This window comes from Alligator mississippiensis, chromosome 11, assembly GCF_030867095.1.
Source record: "Alligator mississippiensis isolate rAllMis1 chromosome 11, rAllMis1, whole genome shotgun sequence".
NCBI lineage: Eukaryota > Metazoa > Chordata > Crocodylia > Alligatoridae > Alligator > Alligator mississippiensis.
The window spans coordinates 18316317-18341969 of record NC_081834.1 but is presented as its reverse complement, the minus strand read 5'-3'; the positions used below and the strand labels follow the sequence as shown (position 1 = coordinate 18341969).

General features: G+C 42.8%; 1 protein-coding gene across 1 annotated transcript in view; it reads right to left on the bottom strand.

The window, feature by feature from the left end:
* Window positions 1–25653, bottom strand: part of FSD2 (fibronectin type III and SPRY domain containing 2) — a 37176-nt gene that overhangs the window by 9670 nt on the left and 1853 nt on the right. The window contains exons 2-11 of the mRNA XM_059714638.1: window positions 18771–19605; window positions 18586–18681; window positions 16447–16680; window positions 12378–12400; window positions 11146–11267; window positions 9711–9866; window positions 8680–8814; window positions 7462–7615; window positions 6168–6301; window positions 3572–3704 (exon numbers count right to left, since the gene is read on the bottom strand). Coding sequence (XP_059570621.1) covers window positions 3572–3704; window positions 6168–6301; window positions 7462–7615; window positions 8680–8814; window positions 9711–9866; window positions 11146–11267; window positions 12378–12400; window positions 16447–16680; window positions 18586–18681; window positions 18771–19526 — 1943 coding nt within the window. The 5' untranslated portion in view covers window positions 19527–19605. The remainder of the gene's footprint in view (window positions 1–3571; window positions 3705–6167; window positions 6302–7461; window positions 7616–8679; window positions 8815–9710; window positions 9867–11145; window positions 11268–12377; window positions 12401–16446; window positions 16681–18585; window positions 18682–18770; window positions 19606–25653) is intronic.

The following is a 25653-nucleotide window of genomic DNA, read 5'->3' as shown; positions in this document are numbered from 1 at the left end:
TGGGGCGGGGAGGGCATTAAATAGCAAAGGGCCTAATTTGGGCTATTAATTGTGTTCACTTTGTTATAATAGTGAACACAAGTAAGTTTACCTATAATGCCAGACCACAAGCAAAGGAGGGATTATAGAGTCCCTGCTAAGAGCCAGGGTTGCCTAAGTATGGGACAAGACAAGATGGTCCTCTAACACCCACAGGGCCTGGAATAGCTTTGTTGACATTTCACCAAAGATGATACGGCTGCACCCAGGAGGCTGGGGGAAAGCTGCATGACATGAACATAACAATGGAGAGAGGAATATGAACAAGCAGGGTGGCAACTCCTGGTGGAGGGAGTCTGAAGAGAGAATCTGGAGTCAGAGACCAGGAGAGGAGCTCTGTGAGCTGGAGAGACTGAAAGGAGAAGAGCAGAGCAATCTTGGAGGGTGCTCTGGGCTGTCTGGGTTAGACTGGGACAATGAAACCCCTGCAGTCTTTGTGGTGATGGGGTGGGGTGGAGTGGGGAAAGCATGGGTAAGCAGAGGCACACTGACTGGTGGGCCTTTGTCCCATAAATGCCTTTACTGAGAGACTGTGCTTTGCTGCTTGTAACTTTGGGTTGCACTGCATCTCCTCAGCAGAAGGCGTAGTTCTTCTCAGGAGCAGAACTGGTGGGTACTAGCTCCAGGAGTCAGGGCCACAGAGAATGAGGGCAGGCAGGATACCAAAAGGCCAGGATTACAGAGTGGGAAGCAGTCTGGGCTCTCCCTCTGCTCTACAAGCCATGCCTGGGCTGCTTTCAGGGGATTCTCTCAGAGGCCAGACAAGGCTGCAGTGCTCCCCAGCAAAGGATGATCTGTGACAGCCACCACTGACATTCAGTAGTATTCAAGAGCTAAATCCACAGAGGGGCTTGCCTAATGGCCTTTCCAGGTGCCTAAAAATCCCAAATTTAGTGTCACAAAACTTGGGCTCAGCTACCACCTAATGCTGGATGTGTCTAAAGTCTATGGGGTTCCTAAAGTTTTTCGTATAAATGAAGTTTTTCACAACATGCCTAAAGTTCTGCTTCTGCACATGAAGTGTCTCAATCTTGACAGTGCTGAGTAGATCAGGAACTCACCCACCCCCTAGCCCCATCAGGAATCACCAACAAGCTGCTCCTTGGCCTATCTGGCCTGTGGGACCATCTCAGATAGATGATCTCAAGCATGTTTAACAGACCAGGCTCCAAACAGATCTGAGCCAGAAGAAAAATGATGGTCTAGCATTCTCTGGAACAAAGAACCCAGGTCTTCCCATCTCCAGCCTCAGGCCCTACCTTCTAGTGTAAAGAGTTGTGTTAATGCTACCTCTCCCTGTCTGGATCAATTAATATTGACTTATTCATGCCAAGTGGAACACTTTCAACAGGATGGGGTAGAAAGCACCCATCGCTAGAATATCTACAAGCCTGGTGGTTAGGGCACTATTCTAGGAGCAGGGAATTCAGATCTTTTTAGTAGAGAAGAGACTTGAATCAAAGTCACCATCATCAGAGTGCTGTAACCAATCAGCAGTGTGGTTGAAAAGGTAATGGAGTGGCACTGCCCCTTCCTGTTCTGGCTGTGTATTGCTCAGCATGGTGCCACTCTTGGGCACCTCTCCTCCCAGGAACTGGGGTGCCCCTCTCAGGACAGCAAGGTCTCATAAAGATTTGGCAGCAGATACTCAGTGTTTTGATGCCCATTTCCCTTTTTGGGGGCTCTAGCTCAAGGTCCCAAACCCGATTCAGCCTTTTTTAAACCCCCATCTGCATCTTTAGGCACCCATGCTCTAGAAAGTTTGGCTGTTAGGCTTCTGAACTGCAGCAACTTTCAGTGAAGTTTAGATTCTTATGGGCCAGATTTTTAGAGCTATTTTGTGCCTAAAGCCACAGGAAACAGTGGGATTTGGGCCCCAAAGCACTCTAAAACTCCCACGACACCTAGCTGCATATTTAGGCAACTAAGAGCCTTTAGAAATCTGTCCCTTACTGCCAAAGTCACTTCTGAGAACTGAACGCAGACTCCTCAACCACTTAAAGGCTCAAAAAGTTTAGCCATAGCAAAGGACTATTTCATAAGGAGCTGGGTAGGTGGTTTCCATTCATTAGAGACGTATAAAAGCAGCCCCAAAATCATCATCCATGAATAGCATGAAAAAGGAATGAAAGGCGCAGGCCTGTGCTCCATGACGTGTGAGGTACCATTGCCATGGCAACCTTGGCAGCTTTTAGAAGTAAGGAAGGGGAGAGAGAGAGGAGGAAGGAGGAAACTCTCGAAGCCTCTCAAGTGTGCAAATGTTGGATCACTATAATTAAAAAAAAATCTAGTAATTATGCTAATTTAAAAAATCCCACTACTGTTGGATTAAGAGCACATGGTTTTGATCCAGTTTTTGTGACGCTTGTCTTGGGGCTTTGGGCTCTATCAAGAACTAAAAAGGAAATGAGTTTCAAAGGCAAACATAAGTCTGTGGGCATGAGTGTCACGCAGCCAGAAGGAAGATAGAAATTATATAACACGAGACGAATCCATCACCAACATCCTAATAATGCTAAAACAAGAAGAGCGAGCAGCAGAACCGGGCCCTCCTGGATGACTGGGGCAGTGCTGGACAAGGCTGGGCAGCCCCAGGGACCAGAAACCATTGAATGTTGTTCTACTCTGCAAAGGGCCCGTGTCACAAATTGAATTCTTATATTAAGAGCTGTGGGTCAGTTTGTCTTTTCCCCAGGTACACTCAGCTGTGCTTTGTGAAGACAAAGATAGCTTTTTTCTCTCCCATAAGCCAGACTGAAGAGCTAAAATCAATTTTTAAAACAATTGTTCATGTGCTGAGACCAAGCAGGACATTTCAGGCTCCAGGGAGAAATCTTTTCAGAAATTTCAAATGATGTGAGAGCAGTGAATCACACTGCAGGCCTTGATGACACTCTAAGTGAAGGTTTGTTAGCAGACTCCCATGAAGATTCACAGCAATATAATGGCTTCCCATTTTCAAAACTAACTCATGATTTTGGGAGCCCAACTTGAAATGCTTTAAAAGGGTTTTTCAGAGTAAATACCGGGTGTGTTTACACATGCGCCTGACTGCGCAGTTGTTACTGCACAGTCATTTAGTACTTGCTTTAGCAGAGCCATTACTATGCAGTCCCAGTGGTGCACGGGTCATTTCCGACCCTACTGCGCAGTAGCAATGAGCTACTGTCGGCATCATGGTTCATGCCCACTGATGCTACGCTGCTGAAGCTCACCGCTAGAGTGATGTAGTGTCTCGTGTAGATGCGCCCACTGTCTACTTGCTGAAGACCTTGCTCTTTTAAGATGTGGAACCCAAGAATATGGCCTCCTTACCCCTTTGAAAAAATGCATTACATACACAGCACAAAAAAGGGAACACATAGCCATAAGGCTTTCATTTGGCATGGTAAAAATTAATCTGCGCCCAGCTTGAACATGAAACAGGCCAGTGAATCAGTAAACCTTGTCAAGAGGATTTAAATCCTTATGACAAAGATTAGCAGCCATGAAAAACATACATCAACTGTGAATTCTAAGTTCCTGCATATACCTTGTAAAACTGTTATCACGGGATGGCAAATCACATTCTGGGTTTTCTATTTCACTGCAAGCAATTGTAAATCCGTCTTCTAGAACAGACAGCAAAGGATGGGCACTGTCCTCATTAAGATAGAAATAAGTGCCTGTAAAACAACAAAAATTTTGTGATTGATTTCAGTCTCAGCACCTTAAACCCACAATCAGTTATAGACCTGTAACCTAGCTTTAGTCTAGAGGGTAGTGTCTCAATCCAGATTAGGGCTAGCCAGCAGACTGGAAAGGGCCCTGAGGCTGATTTAATGAGATTTCCTCCATTTGGGGCCCAGATCTCATAAGCAAACCTGCTTATCCAAAGCCTTACTGAAGCCAGAAAATACAGCTCATATGGCCTTGGACTTAACCAAGGAACAAACTAACTGCATTGGGTTGGAATGAGAGGGTCAGGTTTGGTTCTTTGCTACCATAAACTAAAAGACCTGTTTACTTAAAAATTCTGAATTGGGCCAGGCATTTAACCTATTCACAAGGAGCTCGATTCTGCTGCTGACCTGGGGTCCTGGGGGTCCTCTTGGGGCTGCAGCTGTGGTGATCCCGTTGGCCAGCCAGGCTCCGGTTTTGCGAGGCATATGCTGCCCCCACATGCATCACCCCACTTTTCTTTTTTTGCACAGGTTTTTTTGGCCCTGGGATCTCCTGGAGTCAATCCCCCACCCCACGCTGCTACCTTGCAGCATGGCAAACAGCTGAATGTGCAGTATATGGTGCCACAAACATGTCTGTAATGCCACATACTACATGGCCACGGTTGTCTGAATGCAGCCCAGGTATCCTTCAGTGCAGTCCTAGAAGATCACCACTGAGAATGGCTCTAGCAGCACAAAGGGGCTGGAGCAGGGCTCAGGAATAAACCACAGGGTCAAGCACTTTTGTGCTAGGTCCTCACCAGAGGCAGCGCATGAGACCTGCTGGGCTGCGGTCACTGCAGGCAGATGGCACAACAGCAGAAGTGAACAAATCTGAAAGAGCCAATCTGTTGAATCTCACAGAAGCAAAAGGATCATCTCCTGCATTTTATGTCCAAGCTGTTGTAATAAGCGGAGATGGAGAACAACATGGGGCCCAGCTCACTGATGCACTGGTGAGAAGTGGGTATAACACCACTGTGTTACCTAGAAAGGCTCCCTGGCACTTGCAAAGAAGGAACAGGTAGCCACAACAACCCCCAGCACTAAGGGGCATATTAGGATACTCCAGGGAGTATGGGATGAGCATTGTGAATTGCTGTTGAACTCCAGCTGTTCTTGCCATAGTGGCCACTGAGGTATATAGGCAGGTGGCTGTAAGCTAGACAAGTCCTCAGTGGCCTTTTGGCAAAGAGGAGGTACAAAGACAAGGAAAGCACTGGATTTATGCTTTCTCGTGTGAGCCACATACTGATGCTGGCACATGGTGCCCAGGGAATCTGAGCCACAGGTGTTTTAGCTGAAATTCATATGTATCATTCCCAGCAAAAGCACTTGCAGGTGATAAAGGCTATTTTCATTCCTGGTGACACTCCTCACACTTGGGCTGCACATTTAGAGTTTGTAATAATAGCAATCTATATCAGCTGTTTGCACAGTGCAGATTCAGGGGGAAAGAAATCTCTCCATACCAATCCCAAGAGAAAACAGCATAATCAAAATGCAGTTACAACAGTGTGAATACAACACAAACAGTAATGTGGCAATTATTGGCATGCATTTCTGAAAGTGAAAATTTGTGGCGGGCAAAGTAGTCAAGAAGCTGTCTGTAATTTCAAAAACTTCGTTTGATTAAAGCACACTGAAATATCACACAGTTGCTAAAAACATGATTGCAAGTGTGTAGGTTTGGATGTGCTGGCCAGTCACTTCTACCCATTGACTGAAGAATGACCTAGGAGCTTCCCCGGGAATTACAAATGCAATACAAAGCAGGCAAATACTTTGTTACTGAATTTTAGTCAGAATTTTAGTAAATAGTTACTCTATGAAAGTTGTCCAGGGAATGAAAGGGTGCCAAAAAGTTCAATTTCACCTGTATTCTCAGAAGAGAATCGCAGGAATAAAGTGAATTTGTTGGAAACTGGAGTGTTTCAAGATTTCTGGTGCTTTTACAGAATCATTTCAGTGAAAGAATGGAACCACAATGAGGTAAAAGCAAGTGTCCACATACTGTCCCTTAGAAATTAGTTCTGATCAGACAGTTTGGAGGGGGCAAGAATATCACTCCCTAGTGAAAATCTCCCTGAACAGGTATCTAGGCTTGTTAATAAATGTATGTAAGATTTTTTTTTGGTGGCAAGCACTTGGCAATTACTCAGTCCTAAGCCTGGTATGGATTGGGGTATCATCACTACCAGGGCCATCATTGTCCACCATCACTACCTCCACCCTGGAGAATTAACCTCCCAGCACAGTCTTCTTTTTCCGCACATTAGAAGATGCTCTAAACTGGACTGAAGGGGGAATGAGACAGATATCCATCCACAGGGCTAGTTTGCAGATGCTCAAAATATCTATAAGATAGATTTGCATAACATAACTCTTATCAGAAGTGCTGATGAACTAACTCTTCCACAGTACCTGTGGTGTGGATGGAAACAGGCTCACTCCTTTCACTGGAACCACCCATGTTGACAGCTCTGACAGAGATAAGATAGCTGTGCCTTGGCTGCAGCTGGATTAGAGCTTCACAATTAGGAATTCCCACAATAGATCTGTAGAAAACAGAGGAAGAATTATGAGCTACAAAATAAAGGCAAATCCTTTGAAGTTATTTTCCCAAAGAACACACAGAGAATTGGATTAAACTACTCATACCTCAAAGTATTTCCTTGCTTTTGCCCTTTTCAGGTTTGTTATTACTAGAATTAAGCTGAAGGGAAACTTATGTGAATTATGCTGTATTTAAATTAATGTGCTTCACCTGTGCCCCAGAGCCTCGTATGTTCACTTTCTATAACTGTTCATGCAACTGAGTCTGCTAACAATAAAGCTCACCAAAAGTGAATTATAATTCAGCATCTGGGAAGTAAATTAAAGTTTACTTTCTGTGAGCCTTTTCAGCAAAATCCTGATAAGAATTGCCCTTAACTAATCAGGGAACAAAAATAAAACCACATCTCATCTGATCAGTCATGAGAGGAAAACTGTTTAAATTGGGGATTTTCAATTTAAAGCTACTGGCATGGCTGTAACACGTGAAAATCTTCATCAGATCATTTCCACCAACATATAAAAGAGAACAGTCACAATCTGTTCATTAACAGCCCACAAACAGACAAAATTAATAGAAATAATGTACTTGTTGTAAAACATTCACAGAGTTGGAGGTGCCACTTAACAACTGCATTAGCTGATCTGAATTAGTTTTAAACCTTCTATATTTTCTGCTTTTCCTAGAACAAAATGCTTTGTTTCAGATGGACTTTTGGCAACAGAGCTCCCCCCCCTGTATTAGAATCTGATGGACGGATCTTCAAAAAGCTAAATTAAGGACCTATAAATCTCGCACACATTTATTAACAAGCCCAGACAAGTGTCAGGGAGATGCTCAATGTCTGTAACATGGGAGCTGTGGTTAGATTTCGATTACTATTTAATTTTGCCTGGATTAGTCAGAGCAATCCATTACTTTTCTAGTGGTATTTTCAACTTCATATTCACAGTAGAGCCAAAGTACAGACCTATAAAATATCTGCTTGTCAGAGGTTGCTCAATCAATTTCTTCAGATACACTGAACATCATACCCTCACATTCAAGAATTCTAGTCTCATCTCTTTGGCCTAACGGTCTTGGTACTTAGAAACATACCTCATGCCAGCCAACACAGAAGAGCTTCATATCTATATACTATGTGACAGTTTATTGACTCACTCTGTAATAACATCTCCATTCTCTCCATTTGTTACTTTGGACAATTCGACCGTGTAGGACTCAACAGGATTAATGTTTCCTGATTCCCAACATATCAGAGCTGCATTTTCACAGCTTTGGCTCTCTTGACTTTTAATGATAGGTGGTGAAGGTGCTAAAATGTAAGCAAAGTAGATTCTAAGTAATTTTGTTATGGGCTAAATGTGCTTTGTAGATAACACTCTTGGTAGTTAAAAAAAAAATCTTTTTTACAATAGAGTTGTTTTCTTTATACTAAACGATAAAAGAAACCCCTTTATGACTTTCCTGATGTACTATAAACTGTTGGGTAGATAGATGCAGGTACTATTTAGATAGTTTATTATTTGAGCTGTTTAAGTTATGAGAGCAACCACAAAACAATTGATCAGAAAGAAATGTGGATGGATGCTAGTCCAACAATCCTGTTCATTTTTCATGTTGTTTTGTCCTTGTCATGGTAATTTATCTTCACTGAATGGATTCTTAATTTAAAACAAGAAGGCATCATCCATCAACCATCAGGCTCATGGAGACCGTCTGATGCAAGTGCCTGAAGATCTCACTTTCAATCACTCTTGAAGAGTTGGATACCAGCGTTTTACAAAAGAAAACTAAGGACCGTACTGGATTCTGATGCATTTCAATGTATAGGGAGTTCCACAGGACCGTGAATCGGTGCTAGTGGTCTGACAGGTTTCCCTATTCTGCCACATTCTTCACCATAGCGTTTTTCCTTCTTTAAAAATTAAACTCAAACATTGCTGAACTTAAATGAAGCTGGGATATCTGAATCTAACAGTTTTGACTGCCCTTTTCACAGTGATGGGCTAACTCACAGCCCTTGATCTGAACATGTTAAAATGCAGGGATGTAGATCTGGATCTGAATCTGAATCTTATGTGGCTCGTTCTCATTTCTAATCAAACTCAACTGTGCTGAATTGTCATTACAAAGCATGTCTGACATAGAAATGGTAAAACTTCAGAAAGCTCTGAAGACAGATCAACTTTGGTTTGTCCTTAGATACAAGAACAAGATCTGGGGTTTGTTCCCATCTCTGCCACTGACTTGTATTTTATCTTTTCAAAGAAAAACACCATCACAGCAGAGACAGGTCCAAGAAAAAGTTCTTAAAGCATCATTCATGTTCCCCATAAAAAATCACTTGCTTGCATTATATTAACAAAGTTTATTTACCTGTTACATAAACTGCTCTTTCACTTGCTGGACTGATGCCAGATGCATTTAAAGCGCTAACCCAAAATTCATATTGTGTATTAGGGACCAGATGAGTAACTGTGTGGTATGTTTCTTTCACTTTGGTCATCAGCTCTGAAATGAGAAACACAAGGTGTTCACATAAGACTTTACACAGCCTGCCTCATCTTTCTGCCTAACCTCCTCCAATTACAGCCATTAAAACACACTCTTTGGGGCTCCTAATTTATGTGTCATATGCTTCACTTTATCATCCTTTTGACTAGCTGTCATATTGCCAGCTCATTCATGGCACCTTCTCCCCTCTGTCATTTGAGAAGATGCGAATCTGATGAAGTATCAGCTTCTGTAGCATGAAGCTGCCCAAATCAAAGTAATACTTAAAGGCCAAAGATGTGGGTTGTTCCCTTGGAGCAGGAGTCTCCAGGATGGGCTCTGCACATCTTCACTCAGAGGCAGCTGTCTAAGCTGCACTGTCAGCTCATCCTAGTACTTGGACACCTGCTGAGGCCTTTTAAAGAAGAAGGTGCTGTGTATTCTTCACAAGCTGTTCCTTCTTTACCTTGTAAAATTTTGCCAGGTTCAGTTTGTCTTTCCAAACAGGCCATTTGGCCCTATAAGGCCTTTCTGGAAAATTGACTGTGTTTTTAACAAAGGATCTTACAGTTAGTATTAGCTAATGCAATCCTGCCACTTGGCTGTATGGGATCTGCAACAATAGTTGTGTGGTTCTTCCTTCTGTGCATGTGGGTGGTGAGGAGCTGCCATCTATAAATACCAAGCATATAAACTGCAAAATGAGCGTGGGCTTTTCATGTAGCGCATTCTCTAAAAATAACTCTGATGTGCTCATCTGCCCCCCCTCCCTCACTCCCCCCAGAGCACTAGGAGTGACAGGTACAGCTATGTTCACAGAAACCATTTCAAAGACCGGTGTTCAAAATGGTTCCAGGACCTAGTTACTTTTCCAGCTGGCTTCTATACAAGCCCCTGAGTTAGTGCCTTCTTACCAGCTTGCTCCTCACTGGGTGTGTCATCGCTCACTTGTTTATAATAAAGCTGGTAGCATTCAATGCTGTCATCTGAGAAAAGGCCCCAGCAAACTCTCACACAGGTGCCAGTCGCTGAATTGGGAGCCTGGGGATTTATCACTGGTGCAGAGGGAGCTGAAATGAGGACAAATGATTCATCTCATGAGCACAGGTTCTGTGTAAAGGAGTAGGGTGAGCTGTGGATCCCTCTGCTTCTACAGAGTAGCCTCAATGAGAGCCTGTGGAGTTGTTCACAGACAAAAAAGAACACCAAACTCTTTAAGCTGACACTGAGCCACATCTCTGATCAGCATGGGTGCATCCTGGACCTGATCCTCCCCTCACTCATCCTTATATAAACCCCAGAGTCAGTGGTGTAAAACCAAGGTGAATGGGTTCTGTGGGCTGGTCCAAGCTCACCCAGTTCCTGTAATTTGGCTTTCAAACAAAATGACAGAAACATAAGGCTAAGCTTACAACTTCTCCCAAAGCCTGACTGCCCCTAAGGCTACCCTGCGAGTGCCTGCACACAGTGGAATTCACTCCTGGGGAATAAGGGAGGAGAACACTGGATGCTGTCTCCTATTAAGCAGGATACAGAGCTAACAGGATACTATGGGAGAGAAATCTGTATTATTCCCTGCCAAGAGATAAAGCTGTTAGTTCCAGTACTTAAGAGCATCTGGTGGTAAAGTTGAAAGCACAACGTTGAGGGGGAAGTACATGTCAAACAATTGGCTTGCGGAACGCGGACGTGCAAACAACCCAAATAACACATGAACCTTGCTCCAGTGGACCCTTTAAGACCCACTGAAACAGAAAAGGGCCGGGCCCTTTTTGACTCATTATAATGTATAAAGAAAGCCTGAGTGTATTTTGAAAGCATCCTTTTCCGTGTGCTTATTTTTTTTTAATCATTAGAAATTCAAATCTCAGCTACACTATTTGCATGCAAGACTCAATGGAGGCTTGGAGAATGACTTGAAAGATACCAGAGGAGTAAGCAGCTACAAATCTGATTCGCTGAGAGAAGTGGTTTGGGCTTTTTTGTAATTTCAACTAAATTCAACTAAATTCAAAGTGCTGGGAAGAAAGATGAGCTGGTTAGAGTCAGCACCACTAGTCTTTCAAGCACAGGCTAAGAAAATTCAGAACTCCCTTATCTAAGTCTTCCCAGAGAAGACCAGACTTGACAGCCTTGATAATTCCAAGGTAAAAATAAGTTAGTTTTCACTTTCAATAAAATAACTTTCAATACTCCTTTATCTGTCATAAACGTCACAAACATATATGGGGCCTGAGCTCCTGTCTTCCCTCTTACAGGTCCCCTTTAAAAGAAAAAAATAGTCTTCCAATTCAACATATGCACCTTAATATAAATAGGTTTGAAATACGGATCAAACAGGATGAGTACCTGGAACAGTATTAATGGAGTCCATTAGTTGTTCCATATCAGAGAAATCTATGGCTCTGTCTTCAAAGTCTGGCAGTGTTGAAAGCTCTAAATCCAAATCTTTTTTTAAGAATTTTTCCAGCCTATAAGTGTAAAAAAAGTCTAATTGCTATAAGATGATAGTACTGTATCCAAAGAGAAAGGCTTCTGACAGTAATTGTGTTAACAGTAGAAAAAGAGCTCTTTATTTTACCATTCAGCAGAGAAGCTGGTTTACCTCTGACGGCACCTGAAAAACCCCCAGCAATGTCCCTAAAACAATGTTTAGATGTCCGTATGAAAGCCATCCCTCATACTTCATTCACCACCCCAGCCAATACTGCATTTTCAGAAACATAAGGAGAGATTTGTACTAAAATGTATTTGTATGAGATTTGTACTAAAAATTATTTATACCCAAATTTGGCTGAAACTTCTTACATTCTGTCCTCATGCCCTTCTTGGTTTCTCAGTGGATTAGCTGATGTGAAGGCTCTCATTCAGCAGTTGATAGGCAATATCTTCCCTTAATACTCCAGTTCTGAAGAAATTTGTAAGTGTAGACAGGTTGCCTTGTGCAAGGTACTGTATGCACATAATTTTAAAAGCGAGTTCCCTTTCTCACTTGCTTTCTTTTACTTGTTTTCATGATGGAATGAAGTGAATTAAAACATACATCTTGCCACTGATGTGGCTCTTTCTTTACTACTGCTATATTTCACACCATCAGTTTTGCAAATTCGCCCCTGGATTTGCTAAACCTCTGTATGAATATATGAATAAGTTTGTTACTAATCTGTAGGTTTAGACAGCTTGGTTTAGGCAGATTTCTATCCTGAGCATTTCTTTGAGATCTTAAGTAATCCTATTTTTCAGCCACTGAAATCAGTTTGCTATGACTAAGCTGAAGAGACACGGGTTTATTCAAGTTCTAGCTGTCATGCATGTGTTTTGTCAGATCAGTTTAACATTACTTTCAAGCTGTTAAACTTAATTTGGAAACTTTTCCAATTGCAATTTAAACCAGATTGACCAGTTCATGAACTGAACAGCTTTGTTAGCTGCAATAACATCCTGTTGCTCATCTGTTCAGTATAGAATATTGTCACAAAATAGCAAATAATTGATAACCAGGCATATCTGACAGGAGCAATTTCAGATGACTATACTGGCCATGCAGGAGTTAAATACAAAATCTTGACTACTGATATTACCTGTCAACCAGGGCCACTGCAGCCTATAAGAAAAAGGGAGAGAGAGAGAAAGAGTTAAAGATAGAAAGTCTTTCATGTCTGCAGGAGCAACTTATCTGATTAACCAATGGAGACTACTGAATGCCAGATTTAGCTGATACAATTTCGTTAAAAATGCTTTCAAAGCATTTGCTCCAAAGCCAGAGCTAACCCTCTTGCTCTTAGCCTTTCAGATACCAAGAATAAAGCCCTACCAAATCTTGTTTTCAGATGGCCAGTTACTGGCTTAATTTACTTACTGGGCATGTCTACATGAAATGTGTAATACACAGTAGCCTAATAACACTGCACAGTAACATGCCAGGCAAAAACTGTGCTAATATGCAACTGTGCAGTACTATTAGGCTACTGTGCAGAAAGTGTCACTAAAAAACCATGCACTGGTGCTGCTGCGAAGTAACTGTAGTTACTGCGCATTTAGTTAGTACTTCATTAAGCAAGTGCTAAACTGAAGAGTGGTCATTCCTCGAGGACAGGATACTTGGAGCATAAAAGAAGTCCATTCCCAAGCAGAAGAAAGGTAGCAGAAGGGCTGGGAAGCCTTCTTGCCTAATAGGGATATCGTGGTCCTCTTGAAAAAGAAGAAAGAGGCATACAAACAATGGAAGGTTGGGACAGTCCCCAAGGAGGACTATACAATAATGGCCTGCACTTGTAGGGAGCAGATTAGAAAGACTAAAGTGGTGACTAAATTTAAACTAGCAAGACAAATCAAGGACAACAAGAAGTCCTTCTTTAGGTATGTAGGGAACAGGAGGAAAACAAATGGAAGAGTGGGGTCACTGCTTAAGAACTCAGGACAGCTGGTTAACAACACTCAGGAGAAAACTGAACTCCTAAATGACAACTTTGCTTTGGTATTTCAATGGACTGAGGGGAAAATCCTGCTAGATAGGGTACAGAATGGGCATGGTGGGAATGACCGCCTTCCTACTGTTGATGTTGAGCTGGTGCATGATCAGTTAGAAAAGTTAGACATTTAGAAGTCAACTGGACCGGATGAACTTTGGGGGTCAGAATCGATGATCTACTGAGGTCCCTTCTGACCCTAAAAATCTATGAAATCTATGAAAATTCATCTGAGAGTGCTGAAGTAGCTGGCTGAAGTCATTGTAGGACCTCTGGCGAAATTCTTCCAAAACTCGCGGCACTCAGGAGTGGTCCCAGAAGACTGGAAGAGGGCCAATGTTGTGCCCATCTTCAAGAAGGGGAGGAGAGAGGACCCGAGCAACTATAGGCCAATTAGCCTAACTTCTATCCCAGGGAAAATCCTGGAAAATTCATCAAGGAATCTATGTGCGATAGGCTTGCAGCAGGTAGGATTCTGAACAACAGACAGCACGGCTTTGTCGCGGACAGGTCTTGTCTTACCAATCTCATCTCCTTCTACAACCAGGTAACACACCACCTGGATAAGAGAGAGGAAGTCGACATTGTATACCTAGATTTCCAAAAGGCCTTTGATCTGGTATCCCATGATGTTCTCGTGGGAAAATTGGAGGATTGTGGGCTCAGCTGCTTGACAGTCAGGTGGGGAGGAAGCTGGCTGCGGGGTAGGAGTTCTAATGAACTGATTTGTGTTGTCCTGGTCAGAAGTGGCCAGTGGTGTCCCTCAGGGGTCTGTGCTTGGTCCAGTGCTTTTCAGCATCTTTATCAATGATTTGGATATGGGGGCGAAGAGCTCACTGGCCAAGTTTGCTGACGACACCACGTTATGAGGGATCATGGTCACACTTGAAGATAGGCTGCAGATACAGGTAGACCTAGACAGGCTGGCAAGTTGGGCAGATCAGAACCAAATGAAGTTCAACATTGAGAAGTGTAAAGTGCTCTATCTGGGGATAAACAATCCCCAACATACAGGCTCGGTGGCACCAAACTGACTAGCACCATGACTGAAAGGGAGCTAGGGATAATAACAGACCATAGTATGAATATGAGCCATAAGTGCAATGCTGTAGGCAGCAGGGCAAACAATACTCTGGCATGCATCAACCAACACATCTCAAGCAAAACCAAGGAAGTGATTCTTCCACTTTACTCAGCATTGGTGAGACCACAGCTGGAGTATTGCATCCAGTTCTGGGCACCTCTCTTCAACAAGGACATGGATAAGCTTGAGAGAGTCCTGAGAGAGCCACCTGTATGATCAGAGATTTGCAAGACAAGCCATACGAGAAGAGGCTGAAGGACTTGGGTCTCTTCAGCCTAAAAAAGAGAAGGCTGAGAGGGGACTTGGTAGCAGGTTACTGCTACATCAAGGGAATACATCAAGAGCTCAGCTAACAACTGTTCACCAAGGCATCCTTGGGAAAAACCAGGAGTAATGGCCACAAACTTCTTGGAGACCGTTTCAGGCTTAACACTACAAAAACTTCTTCACAGTCAGGGTGTCCAGACTGTGGAATAAACTCCCTCCAGAGGTGGTGCAGTCACCTACACTGGAAATCTCCAAGAGGAGACTGGACGGTCGCCTTGCTGGGGTCACCTGACCCCAGTTGTTTTTCCTGCCTAGTGCGGGGGAGGCTGGACCCAATGATCTTGCGAGGTCCCTTCCAGCCCCTTACAATCTATGAATCTATTAATTTATTAATTTAAATGCACAGCAATTACTGTGCATTAATAAATGTGTAGATGTGCCTCTTATGTACTTACGCAAGCTATAATTCAGCACCCAGTGTGTGTCCCTCCACATTCCACCTATGCTTCCAAGAATGCAAAGTGCTTATCAATGGTCACAAGCAGGAACAACCAGCATTTGGGGCAGGAGAAAAAAATCTGTGGAGAGCGCTGTGTTCTTGGTAAATATAAAAGGGAAGACACATCTACTGGTCAATTACAAAATGCATCCCACCAGCCCCAGTGAAGCTTACTCATTTAATGGAGGCTGTGATGCACACTAATGTAAGACTTTGCTTAGCTAAGGGCTGCATTGATGAAATCCCAAAAATCTAAACACCATCCTTGATTTGAAATCAGTGAAGCAGCTTATAGCTACTCTTCTCTTTATTCTAGAAGTGCAGCCCCTAGATAATTTAGGTCCCAGCATGCAAGCTGAACAGCTGAGTTGAAACCTGCTGTCTCCATAAACTCAAATTCAAGAAATTCCCTCTACATAACATACGGGGAAGGGAGACTATGGCCTCAGAAGAGATTAAAAGCAGTTACTAAAGACAATGCAAAAGCGCTTAAGGGCTAGGGAAGAAACAAGGTCATTTCCAGGGATGCAGAAGAAAAGGGAAATGTCAGCTCATCAAAAGAGCTTAACAGGGTGGATGAGAATAGTGAAGAGATATGCGAGGGGGGACTTCGACTGGGATATGATATTAGTTTCACATCCTGTTTGGACATCACAGCGGCCTTGCTATAGAAATGCTCTGACACTCCACTCCTGGAACAGCTCAGATCAGTATGACTGTCAGTCTCTGGGATGTTCACAATCTTTCAAAAGGGGGGCACTTGTCAGAGAAAATATCTCTCTGAATTGCTTGAGCAGCGGGGTTCATTAATCATGTTGCAGGAGCTGCTAACATATTCTATTTGGAGCCTCCTGGTAGTTACATATTTGAACTCCTTGGCAAAATGAGCAAACAGAGAAACAGAGAAGCAGAATCTACTGAAGTAACTGCCTCAAACTGCCTGCTGGGAGCCCAAAATACAGCAAGGATTACAGCAAGTCCAAACTGTATGAGGCATGGAACACTGCTAAGTCCTTCAAAAGCTAAATAAGAGGGGAGGCTTGGAGAACAAACAGTGTTTTCCTCAAACCGGACTTCAACTTGTGAATGATTGAGTTTGTTAGACAAACCTCTGATTATGCACTTGAGTTACGTTAAATTGAGCATAACTAAGTAAAACAGTACAGAGTGCTGGAAGCAGAACCAGAAGAATGCAGACTCAACTCTGGATGTTCTGTGGCCAGTCACTCCAAACCCTGGTGCTACTTTTTCCTACTCTAGATTGGAAAGTACTGGGGAGTTATCAGGAAATATATCAGCCAGAAGGGATCTCATGAATTTTATGTCCTTACCTTTATAAAATCAACTTTCTTGTTTTCCATGCACAGCTCCTGAATAGTTTCCATCAGGTCCTTGCAGGTGTCAAGATCCTTTCCACAACTGACCAGTTGTCCATACAGGGCTTCCAGCTTTAGCTTCTTCTCTTCCCCAAGATCTTGCAACTTTTCTTCATATCTCTGAGCAAGTGTTTGCATCACATCATTGCAACGCATCTCAAAGTTCTGCTCCTGCCTCCCAAAATTCTCCTGTAAGGCATTTGAGTGTTATGTTACTCATGTAATGCCTGATCCAAAGCCCAGTGAGAGGGAAAAGCATACTGAAAACCACTGAAGGGATCATTTGAAAACATATATTATGAGGAAAGGTTGGAGCAATTGGGATTATTCAGTCTAGAGAGGATTTGATTAGTCTTCAAATGCAGGAAGCATTGTTTTAAAACAGCTGATCAATTGTTTTCTGTGTGGACAAGGGGCAGGACAAGAAGTGTAGTGGGCTTCATTATAACAAGGGAGATTTAGGCTGGATACAGAAAAGGACTTTCTAACTATGAGCATGATTAAGCACTGGAAGAGATTGCCTAGAGAGGCTGTGGAATCTCCAGTGTTGAACGTCTAAGTGCAAGTTAAATAAGCATTTTCTTGAGATGGTTTAGACAGGGGTGACCCAGCCTGAGGCAAGGGGTCACATTAGATGACTTCCTGAGGTTTATGACTAAATGGTTAACAAGGAGACAATGCCATTACATACATACAGGCTGTGTCTACATAAGCAGTGAACTATGCATAAGCAAGTACTAAATGACCAATGTTACTGCTCAGTACCATCACCACCCGTTTTTTCCTGACACTACTGTGCATTAGCAATGAGCTACTGTGCAGTATCATCACCACACAGTTAGTGCCTGGCAACACTCTGTGCGGTAGCTCGTTACTACCGAGCAGTATCATCAGGACCTGATGATCTTGCGAGGTCCCTTCCAGCCCTTTACAATCTATGACTCTATTACAATCTATGAATCACTACACGGTTAGTGCCTGGCAACACTACTGTGCAATAGCAATGAGCTACTGTGCAGTAGCTCATTGCTACTGCACAGTAGCGTCTCATGTAGACATGCCTATAGTCCTTAGACCCTGTGAGATTATCATTACATTAAAAACAATTAGCAGATCTTTCTAACTATTGATCTCTCTCACCCACCACAAGACACTATGGGGTACACGTTCATTCTGAACATAATGAAGTAAAACTAACCTAAAGCCAGGAACACAAAGAAGTACATAATAATCAGGTGTTTCCACCTATGAAGAGCACATCCAGGTACCAGGAGAACCATAGCAGCCACTTGGGAATCCCTGGTTTCACTCTAGGGCAGACAGGCTGAGCAGCTAATGCTTACACCTCTGCTGTCTGCCAGGAGAGACACTGGGAGGGCAGATAAGAGCGGAAGGCAGGGCTTCCTCACCAACTGCCTCCCACTCCTCGGACAGTGCTGCCTGGTTCCAGCCACCCCCAGCAGAGGCAAGAGGCTGGCTACATGGTGCTATAAGATGCAAATCTAACCTGCCTTCTATTCGACTTCAGGCTAACGAACATCTCTCTGTGGATGGTGCTACTACAGTCTTCCTCCAGTCAGATTTTCTACCCACAGGGGCCTGACACCCTGGGCTAAACTGACATAAACACAGGTGGACTCTAGCCCTTTGCGTGCTGCATTGCATCAAGGGCTCAGCTACATGACAGAGCTCATGGAAGTTAATCTACCCTAACTGAAGGTGTAAATTTAGAGTAAATCTGCTAAACCACATGAAACTCCCTTGTGGACACTTTAATTCAGAATCAAAGTGGCCTTAATTCAATTTAACTGACTTTGTTTCCAGAGTAAATTAAGATAAACTGAAGGAAGGCCACTTTAATGCTAAATAAGAGTGTCTATACAGTGACTGAATGTGGTTCAAGTAAATTACTTTAAATGTTAATTCAGATTAATATTTCTGAATGTCCCCATGTCAGCAAGCCCCAAGTTAATTAGGAGTTCTATTACTGTTATTACTCATCCTATTAAAAGCTGAACATTTCACTCTTGTCAAAACAGCAATGAACCCAGCTGGTACCACACTGCAGATTTAACCAAAGAATAAACACCTTACCTCTACAGTGATGAAAATTTCTTCCAAATGGCTGGCAACATTTTCCATCTGACCAATCTGCTCTTCGAGCTTACACATGTTTTTATGAACCTCTTCCTGCCAAAGATAGCATTATTATTGACATGCTTCATTACTGTTAAACAGACATCTAGCACAATGGGAATGTCCACTCAAATACTTCTTACCTTTGCAATTTCTGCTGCATTGGTGAGCTCAGTCACCTCATGATCCTTGTGATTGCCAAACAGTTTGTCGAAAGCTCTAATTGGGGTCTTGCAGGTGGAGCAATAAATATCAGCAGCTTCCTCCTTGCTGTTCAGCTCACAAGTCGGCTCATTTTGCATTCCGTAGGTTTTTAGGTCTTCTCTGGGGCATACATAACTGTTCAGCCCCTCACGCGCTCCCCCTGCTTGTTGTAAGTGTTGGTTTTCATCCTGAGAACCTTTCTCAGGAAGCCTTTGTTCCTCCATGCTTTGTTTTTCAGGTTGAGCGCCTTTTATCAGAGAATGGCTTTTTGGTGCATTATGCACAGAACCAGATGAGCCTGCTGCTACACCTTCCATTTTAACAGGTGTCTCCTTGGTCCTTATAATGCCAGCTTTAACTATACTCCCAACAAGGAGCTCCCCCTCTATTCCTTTGTCCTCATCAAGGCCATATAGCTTTGCTAGTTCTTCAACTTCCTTTTCCACATCATACCCCATTTCAACTGGCCTTTGAAACTCTTCACCTATCCTTGCTGATTCCTCCCCAGTTTCACCCAGAGCTCTGCTAGATGGCTCTTCAGGAAAGATATCTAATCTTTCCCTTGTTTCATAGAGATCCATGTGATAAAACATTAAGCCTCCAGGCTCAGGATCATTAGATTCTGGGACTGTCATGGAAGCTGATGGTTCAAGATCTTGATCAAAGTCTTCTGTATCGCTAGCTTCACTCTCCATTATAGTGTCTGGCTGGATGATTTCTGTAGTTTCTCCCCAGTAAGGCTTTTGAGATGTCCAAATGAAAAGTGTCTCAGTCCTGCAAAATAAAGGGATAATTAATCAAGAATGATAAGGAATAAGGATTTTGATTTGAAATACACAGGCAGTATAAGTTGCTCTGATTCAGAGCCAGTCATGCAAAGTGTCAAGAAGCACTAGACCACTACTGCTCAACTTCTTGGCCCCATGGGCTGGACTGGTGGCACAGAACAGGTCTGTGGATTGGATCTATAGGATCTGCCCTCATGTTCCAATCCCATCTTGTGCTGCCTGCATCCCTCTGCACACCATCCAGATTGGGGCCTGCACTGCACAGATTTCAATTTGTGCTACCCTGATCAGGCCCCACAAGCCCAGATCCTGCTTTGTGCTGCCCAGATCAGGCCCTGTGTCCCCAGATCCTGCCTCAGGCTGCCTTATCCCACATGCCCAGATCAGGGTCTGTGTGCCACACATGGTCTAGCACATAGAGCTATGGTATCTGCCTGCAGGGTTCCCTATAGGCCCACATATTTGGCACAGGGGAGTGGCAATTAATGCTGCTACCTGTTGCCAAAATCAGGGTTTTTAGTTGCCCATAGTGACTAAAATCAGCAGCAGGAGAAAAGGGGGGTGGGGGCAAGCAGCAGTAGCATTCACTTTATGGGCTCCACAGCTGTGTTGAAACAGTGGCTTGGGTAGCCACAAGGTTTAATGCCACCACTGGGCTGGCAAGGGGACAAGAGGAGAAAAACATAACAAGGAGAAAGGACTTAGAACTGGTTGGGGGGTGGCCTGGGGGACACAAAATCTGGGCTGCAAGTTGTGGTGGGCGAGGCTGGAACTGCTGGGGCAGGAAGAGACTAGAGCTAGGCTCAGTGAGGAGGCAAGGGCTGACTAGGTAAAGAGGCAGCAACTGGAACCCAGGGGGAAAGTGAGACAGTGAAATTGAGAGTTGTGATGTGGAAGTGGAACTAAAATCAGATTAAGAGACATGGGGGAGACTGGGACTGGTGACTAGAGGCCAGGGCTGGGGAGAGAGATAGGACTGAATAACACATAAGGAGGTAGCAACTGAGACTGCCTGGGCAAAGAGGCAGAGGGGAAGATGCTCAGGGTTAGGGGGACAGAACTGGGGGTAGCTAAATAAGGAGACTGGGACTAATATGGAAAGTCTGCAGGGGGATGAGACTAGGATTTCCTGGGAAGGACATTTGGCTTGCAGTGAGAAGCCTGAGGGGTGGAAGCCTGGGCCTGGCTAGATGGAGAAACAGAGCAGGACAGGAGAACAAACAGAAAAGTCTGTGCCTAGTAGAGAAAGCTCCTACCCGGCACGTCAAACAGGAACCATGATTCCCAGCTGCTCCCATTTTTTCTCTTGTCAATGAATATTGGTGTTCTGACCCCTCAAGTGCTTGTTCAAAAGGGGAATAAAAACCTACTACTCCTCTCAGTTACTCTGTTAGTTCAAATGGCAGAAACTTATAGCATGAATCAAAATGTTCTAGCCACAGCATTCCTGGTGAATGCACGGTAGTGGTAATACATCAATACAGGGAGGAAGTTCTATTTCCTGTTTGCTCTTTTAAAAACCTCAAAACAGATACAAACATACCTCTTATGTTAAAGAACATTCATGTTATAAATATAGCTGTATAGATTCCTTCATGTGCATTTGTTCATTTCTATATCAACACCTATACAAAGGCTGTGGCTGTGGTACAGTGGAAGCTTTTTGGTCCCTCCACCACAAGGTCTTGAGTTCAAAGCTTTGAACTCAAGTTCAAAGGGAGTAGGGTTAGGCTCCAGAACGGCCTGGGAAAATCATCTGAAATAAGATGACATTCAACAAGGACAAGTGCAAAATGCTGCACTTGGGATGGAGTAATTGCATGCACAAAGACAGACTGGGGAATGATTGGCTAGGCTGCAGTATTACAGAGAAGGACCTGCAGGTACAGTTGACCATGAACTGAAGATGAGCCAACAGTTTGCTCTTGTAAAAAACACCAGTAGCATACTGACTTGTGTTAACAAGAGTCTCTCTTGCAAATCAAGGGAAGCGATTCTTCCACTCTTTTTGGCAGTGGTAAGGCCACACTTGGAATACTGTGTCCAGTTTTGGGTCCTACACTTCAAGAAAGATGTGGACTGATTGGAAAGAGTCCAGGGGAGAGGAAAAAAAAAGGCATAGGAAACATGACTTATGAGGAAAGTCTGAAAGAACTAGGACTTTAGAACTACATATCCAGAGAAGAAAACTGAAGGGAGGTTTTGATAAAAGTCTACAAATACCTGAAAAGAGATTACAAGATAGAGACGGTGGCTGTCGGGGACAGGACTAGGAGCAATGGCTTCAAATGGCAGCAGGAGATGATTAGGAAGTACTTTATCACTATGAGGCTCAGTGGCGATGCGTAGGGGGTGCACAGGGGTGCATATGCACCCCCTGAGAGTGCCAGTGCATCCCCTGATGGCTGTGTTCACCGCTTAGGCGATGGGCAGGGGGGCAGGCGGGAGCACTGGTGCCCCTCCTGAAAGCACTGGCCGATTGCTGCACTCTCTTTCGGGAGTGGCTGTGCAGTGATTGGCTGGTGCTTGCTCCCAGAAGCAGCCACAGCCACTCCCAAAAGCGGCTGCAGCGAGCGCAGTGATTGGCCACAGTGATCGGCCTTGTCATGTGATCGCCCAGGGGGACCCGCCCCCCGATCAGCAGGACTGGTTGCATGGGGTACATGTGCCCCCACCAAGGCGGCACCAGTCACCCATGATGAGGGTGGCTAAGCATTGGAACAGGCTACCTAGAGAAGTTGTGGAATCTCCATGCCTGGAAATTTTCAAGAGCAGCTTAGATTGACACTTAACTGGGATAGCTTAGTCAGGGATGATTCTGTTCTGAGTAGGGGGCTGGACTAGATAGCTGCATGAGGTCCCTTCCAACCCTACATTCCTATGATCCTATGAGCTAGATACACATATATGCATGGAGGTACCCAATGACTCTAGATGGAAGGTACAGTACATGTCATTCATCATTAACATGATTTTATTGTTCTATTACAGCAAGATGGAAATAATGTACTATGCCCTGCACACTCTTTATGTTTTGCAAGGTCCGCCACATCTTTATTGTACAATCTCTATAATAAATCTGAGTCCTTTTAACTAGCTTAAAATTAATATTAGAATAAGAATTAAATTATTATGGAGAGAACTTATGGTCTGTGCCATCAGTTTTGAAATGTCACTACCAACATCATACAGCTCATCAGTACTAACAAGATCAAGGCTACAAAGAGTATAATTACTTGTGCCTGTTTCTCCAGCAGTTTATTATTACGGTTACAGAGTTTTTAGAAATATTTCAAGCATTGAAGATTAATGAACATATCATAGTGGCATTCCCTATCTATTTACAACTTACACTCAGCATTTTAAAGCTTCTAAAATAGCAGTCTGTGTTTCTTCACTTCACTAAAGCAGCCAGAATTGTCAGACATCAAGTTTAGTAAAGCCATTTTTAACTATAGCTTTGATTTCCAGTTTCCATGGGATCCTAACCCCTTGCATTTATTTTTTATGATTTTATTAATCTTCTTGAGACCTGATTGACTAACAAAGTCTTATTAAAATATTTTTCTCTGCTTTTATATTTTTTACCTGTTGGAACATATTTCAGGGAATAATAGTTAATTTCTAAGAAACCAATCAGCCAACCACATCAGTGACTTATTAAAAGGCAAATGATGCTGGCTCTGAAGGAATGAACTAGTGAGAAATTCGGGGAAAACATTCCATTTTCCAGTGTTATGCATGACTGAGAACACAATCATGCCTTGTGGATTTGTATATAAACATAAAGTTTGCAGTTTGTTTTCTCCAATTACTAAACGTGGAATCTAGCAAAAACACATTTTATGATAGACAAAAAATGTATAACAAGTAAAAATAGTAAATATGCCACAGATAATAAACTATATCATGCAATATTAAAATATAAAAAATGAAAATAGTCTTGAAATATACTGTGAAATATTGTCTGACTCCTGCAAAAATTTTCACGGTAACAATACAGAGCTGGTTTTCAAAATATAAATTATCTACTATAAAACCAGGAAAAAAAACCCAAATATTTTGTCTAGCAAATTGTAATTCAATTATGGCAATTATAACAAGTATATTTAAAAGTGTTTGGAACCCTTTAGCCTAAACAAAACTTTCTGAAGTTTGTGGTTTGCTCAACTCACAACACAGATACAATTATGGTGCAGTATGTTTAAAGTTCACAAACTTCAATCATCTAAAGCACATAACAAAGAATTGTTACTACCTAAAAACTTGCCTTCTATCTTAAGAATCCATAAATTCTTCTTATGGCCCCGATGACACCAAACTTCCCTTTTATTTCTCCTACTAAAAACTAATCAACAAGATGGCAATTTGCTGCCAGTTTCCTGTGGCTGCAGACTTATTGCAGTAATTCTAGCAGCCTCTTCCCTCAAATAGTAACATACCATCAATGAGCAAAGGCACAAATATAGCCCTGCCCCAGCTGTCCTTCAGCTTTATGCTACTTAAATGTCTCCAGAGAGAATGTCATATGCTGAAAACCTGCTTTGAAAGTTCTCAGGCATTCCCAGGCTTGAAGTACTTTAAACTATTATACAACTCCCCCTTAAAAATAGAGAACCTCTTTGTTCTCTGAACTGTTATTAAAGTAATCTGAGATGTCTTGTCACTGAATCTAGACATATTTCTAAGATTACAGTTCAAGAGCAAGCAAAAATCTCTTACCTTACATTAGGAACCTAGATTTTGCCAAACAAATTCAGATACACAAACACAAACAGTAGCACTGAACCAGCTAATGTTAAATATGGTATGTTAAATTCTTTATTCTTTATTGAGTTTAGTGGACAGCAAGATCAGATTCTAGAAAATATTATGGTTCAGGCAAGCAATGTGTCATCATCATCCTGTAGTAGAAGCCTGCATTGACTGCATTTAATAGGAGGGAGCTGATGTGAGAAAACAACCAGGTAACGTTAACAAGGTAGAGATCTGGATGCAGTGGCCAAGGAGAATCCTAGATGACAGGAGACGTCTATCTTTACAGCCATTGAGATCCTGTCATCATCTTCTGCCTGATCTGCTGTTGAGTACTTGGGGTTGGACTGTAGTTTATCTGAAACCTCCCGTCAGGCCTGTTCACCATGGGTGACCCTGCCAAAAGTGCAAGACCTAGCTCTGAGGAACAATGGGACACACAAGCTGCTCCATCTCTACAAGATCTGGGTTCATGGTATTAAATATGTTTATTTATATTAATATCAATATATGCACCTTGCAAATACCTGGAAGCTGAAAATAGCAGAGAAAATGGCTAAATGCAGAGAAAATGGCTGACTAGATAAGTGAAATGTCTTATCAAGAGAAAATGACTTTGCACTGATTAATCCCATTAAAAGACATTGCATAAATCATAATAATAATAACAATAGAGATTACAATAGCATTTTTAGGTAATGTCCAGTCAACAACACTGACATCTTAACTCGAACCCTGGCACTGATCTGCTTGCAAAGAAGCCATGAGCAAGCATTAATCACAGAAATTGAATGTATTTAAGAACATTGCAGATAACTTGCAGTTGGACAAACTGGTGAAATTCCTTCACTATTCATCCATCTCGGTGTCTGTATGAATCTTGAACAGCTGGAAGGGCCAGTGTAGTTATAACAACTTTGACAAGCTGTATTCTGTTTCACTGGACAAAAGGGAAAAGGTTCTGCTTCTTTCTTTTCCTCCTTTGATTTTTATTTCTTCCTCCCTTCAGTTTGTTTTCCTCTAAATGATGAGTTGTGGATGCAGGGACTTTTCTTGTGACCTCATGAGTGTCTCTAGCACTTGGGTGCCCATTTTAAATGGATTATGAAGATGAAAAGCATGAGCAGAACTTCAAATGGTGTAGAGCTGCCTGATTCTTTGAAGTAGTAAACAAGGACAGTAGGTCTCACAGAGGTATATTCCTTTCATTTATGTCAGTGGGGTTTTAATACTGAACATTAAAGAGGGCAGTATAAATATCATCACTGTTAACCTTTTC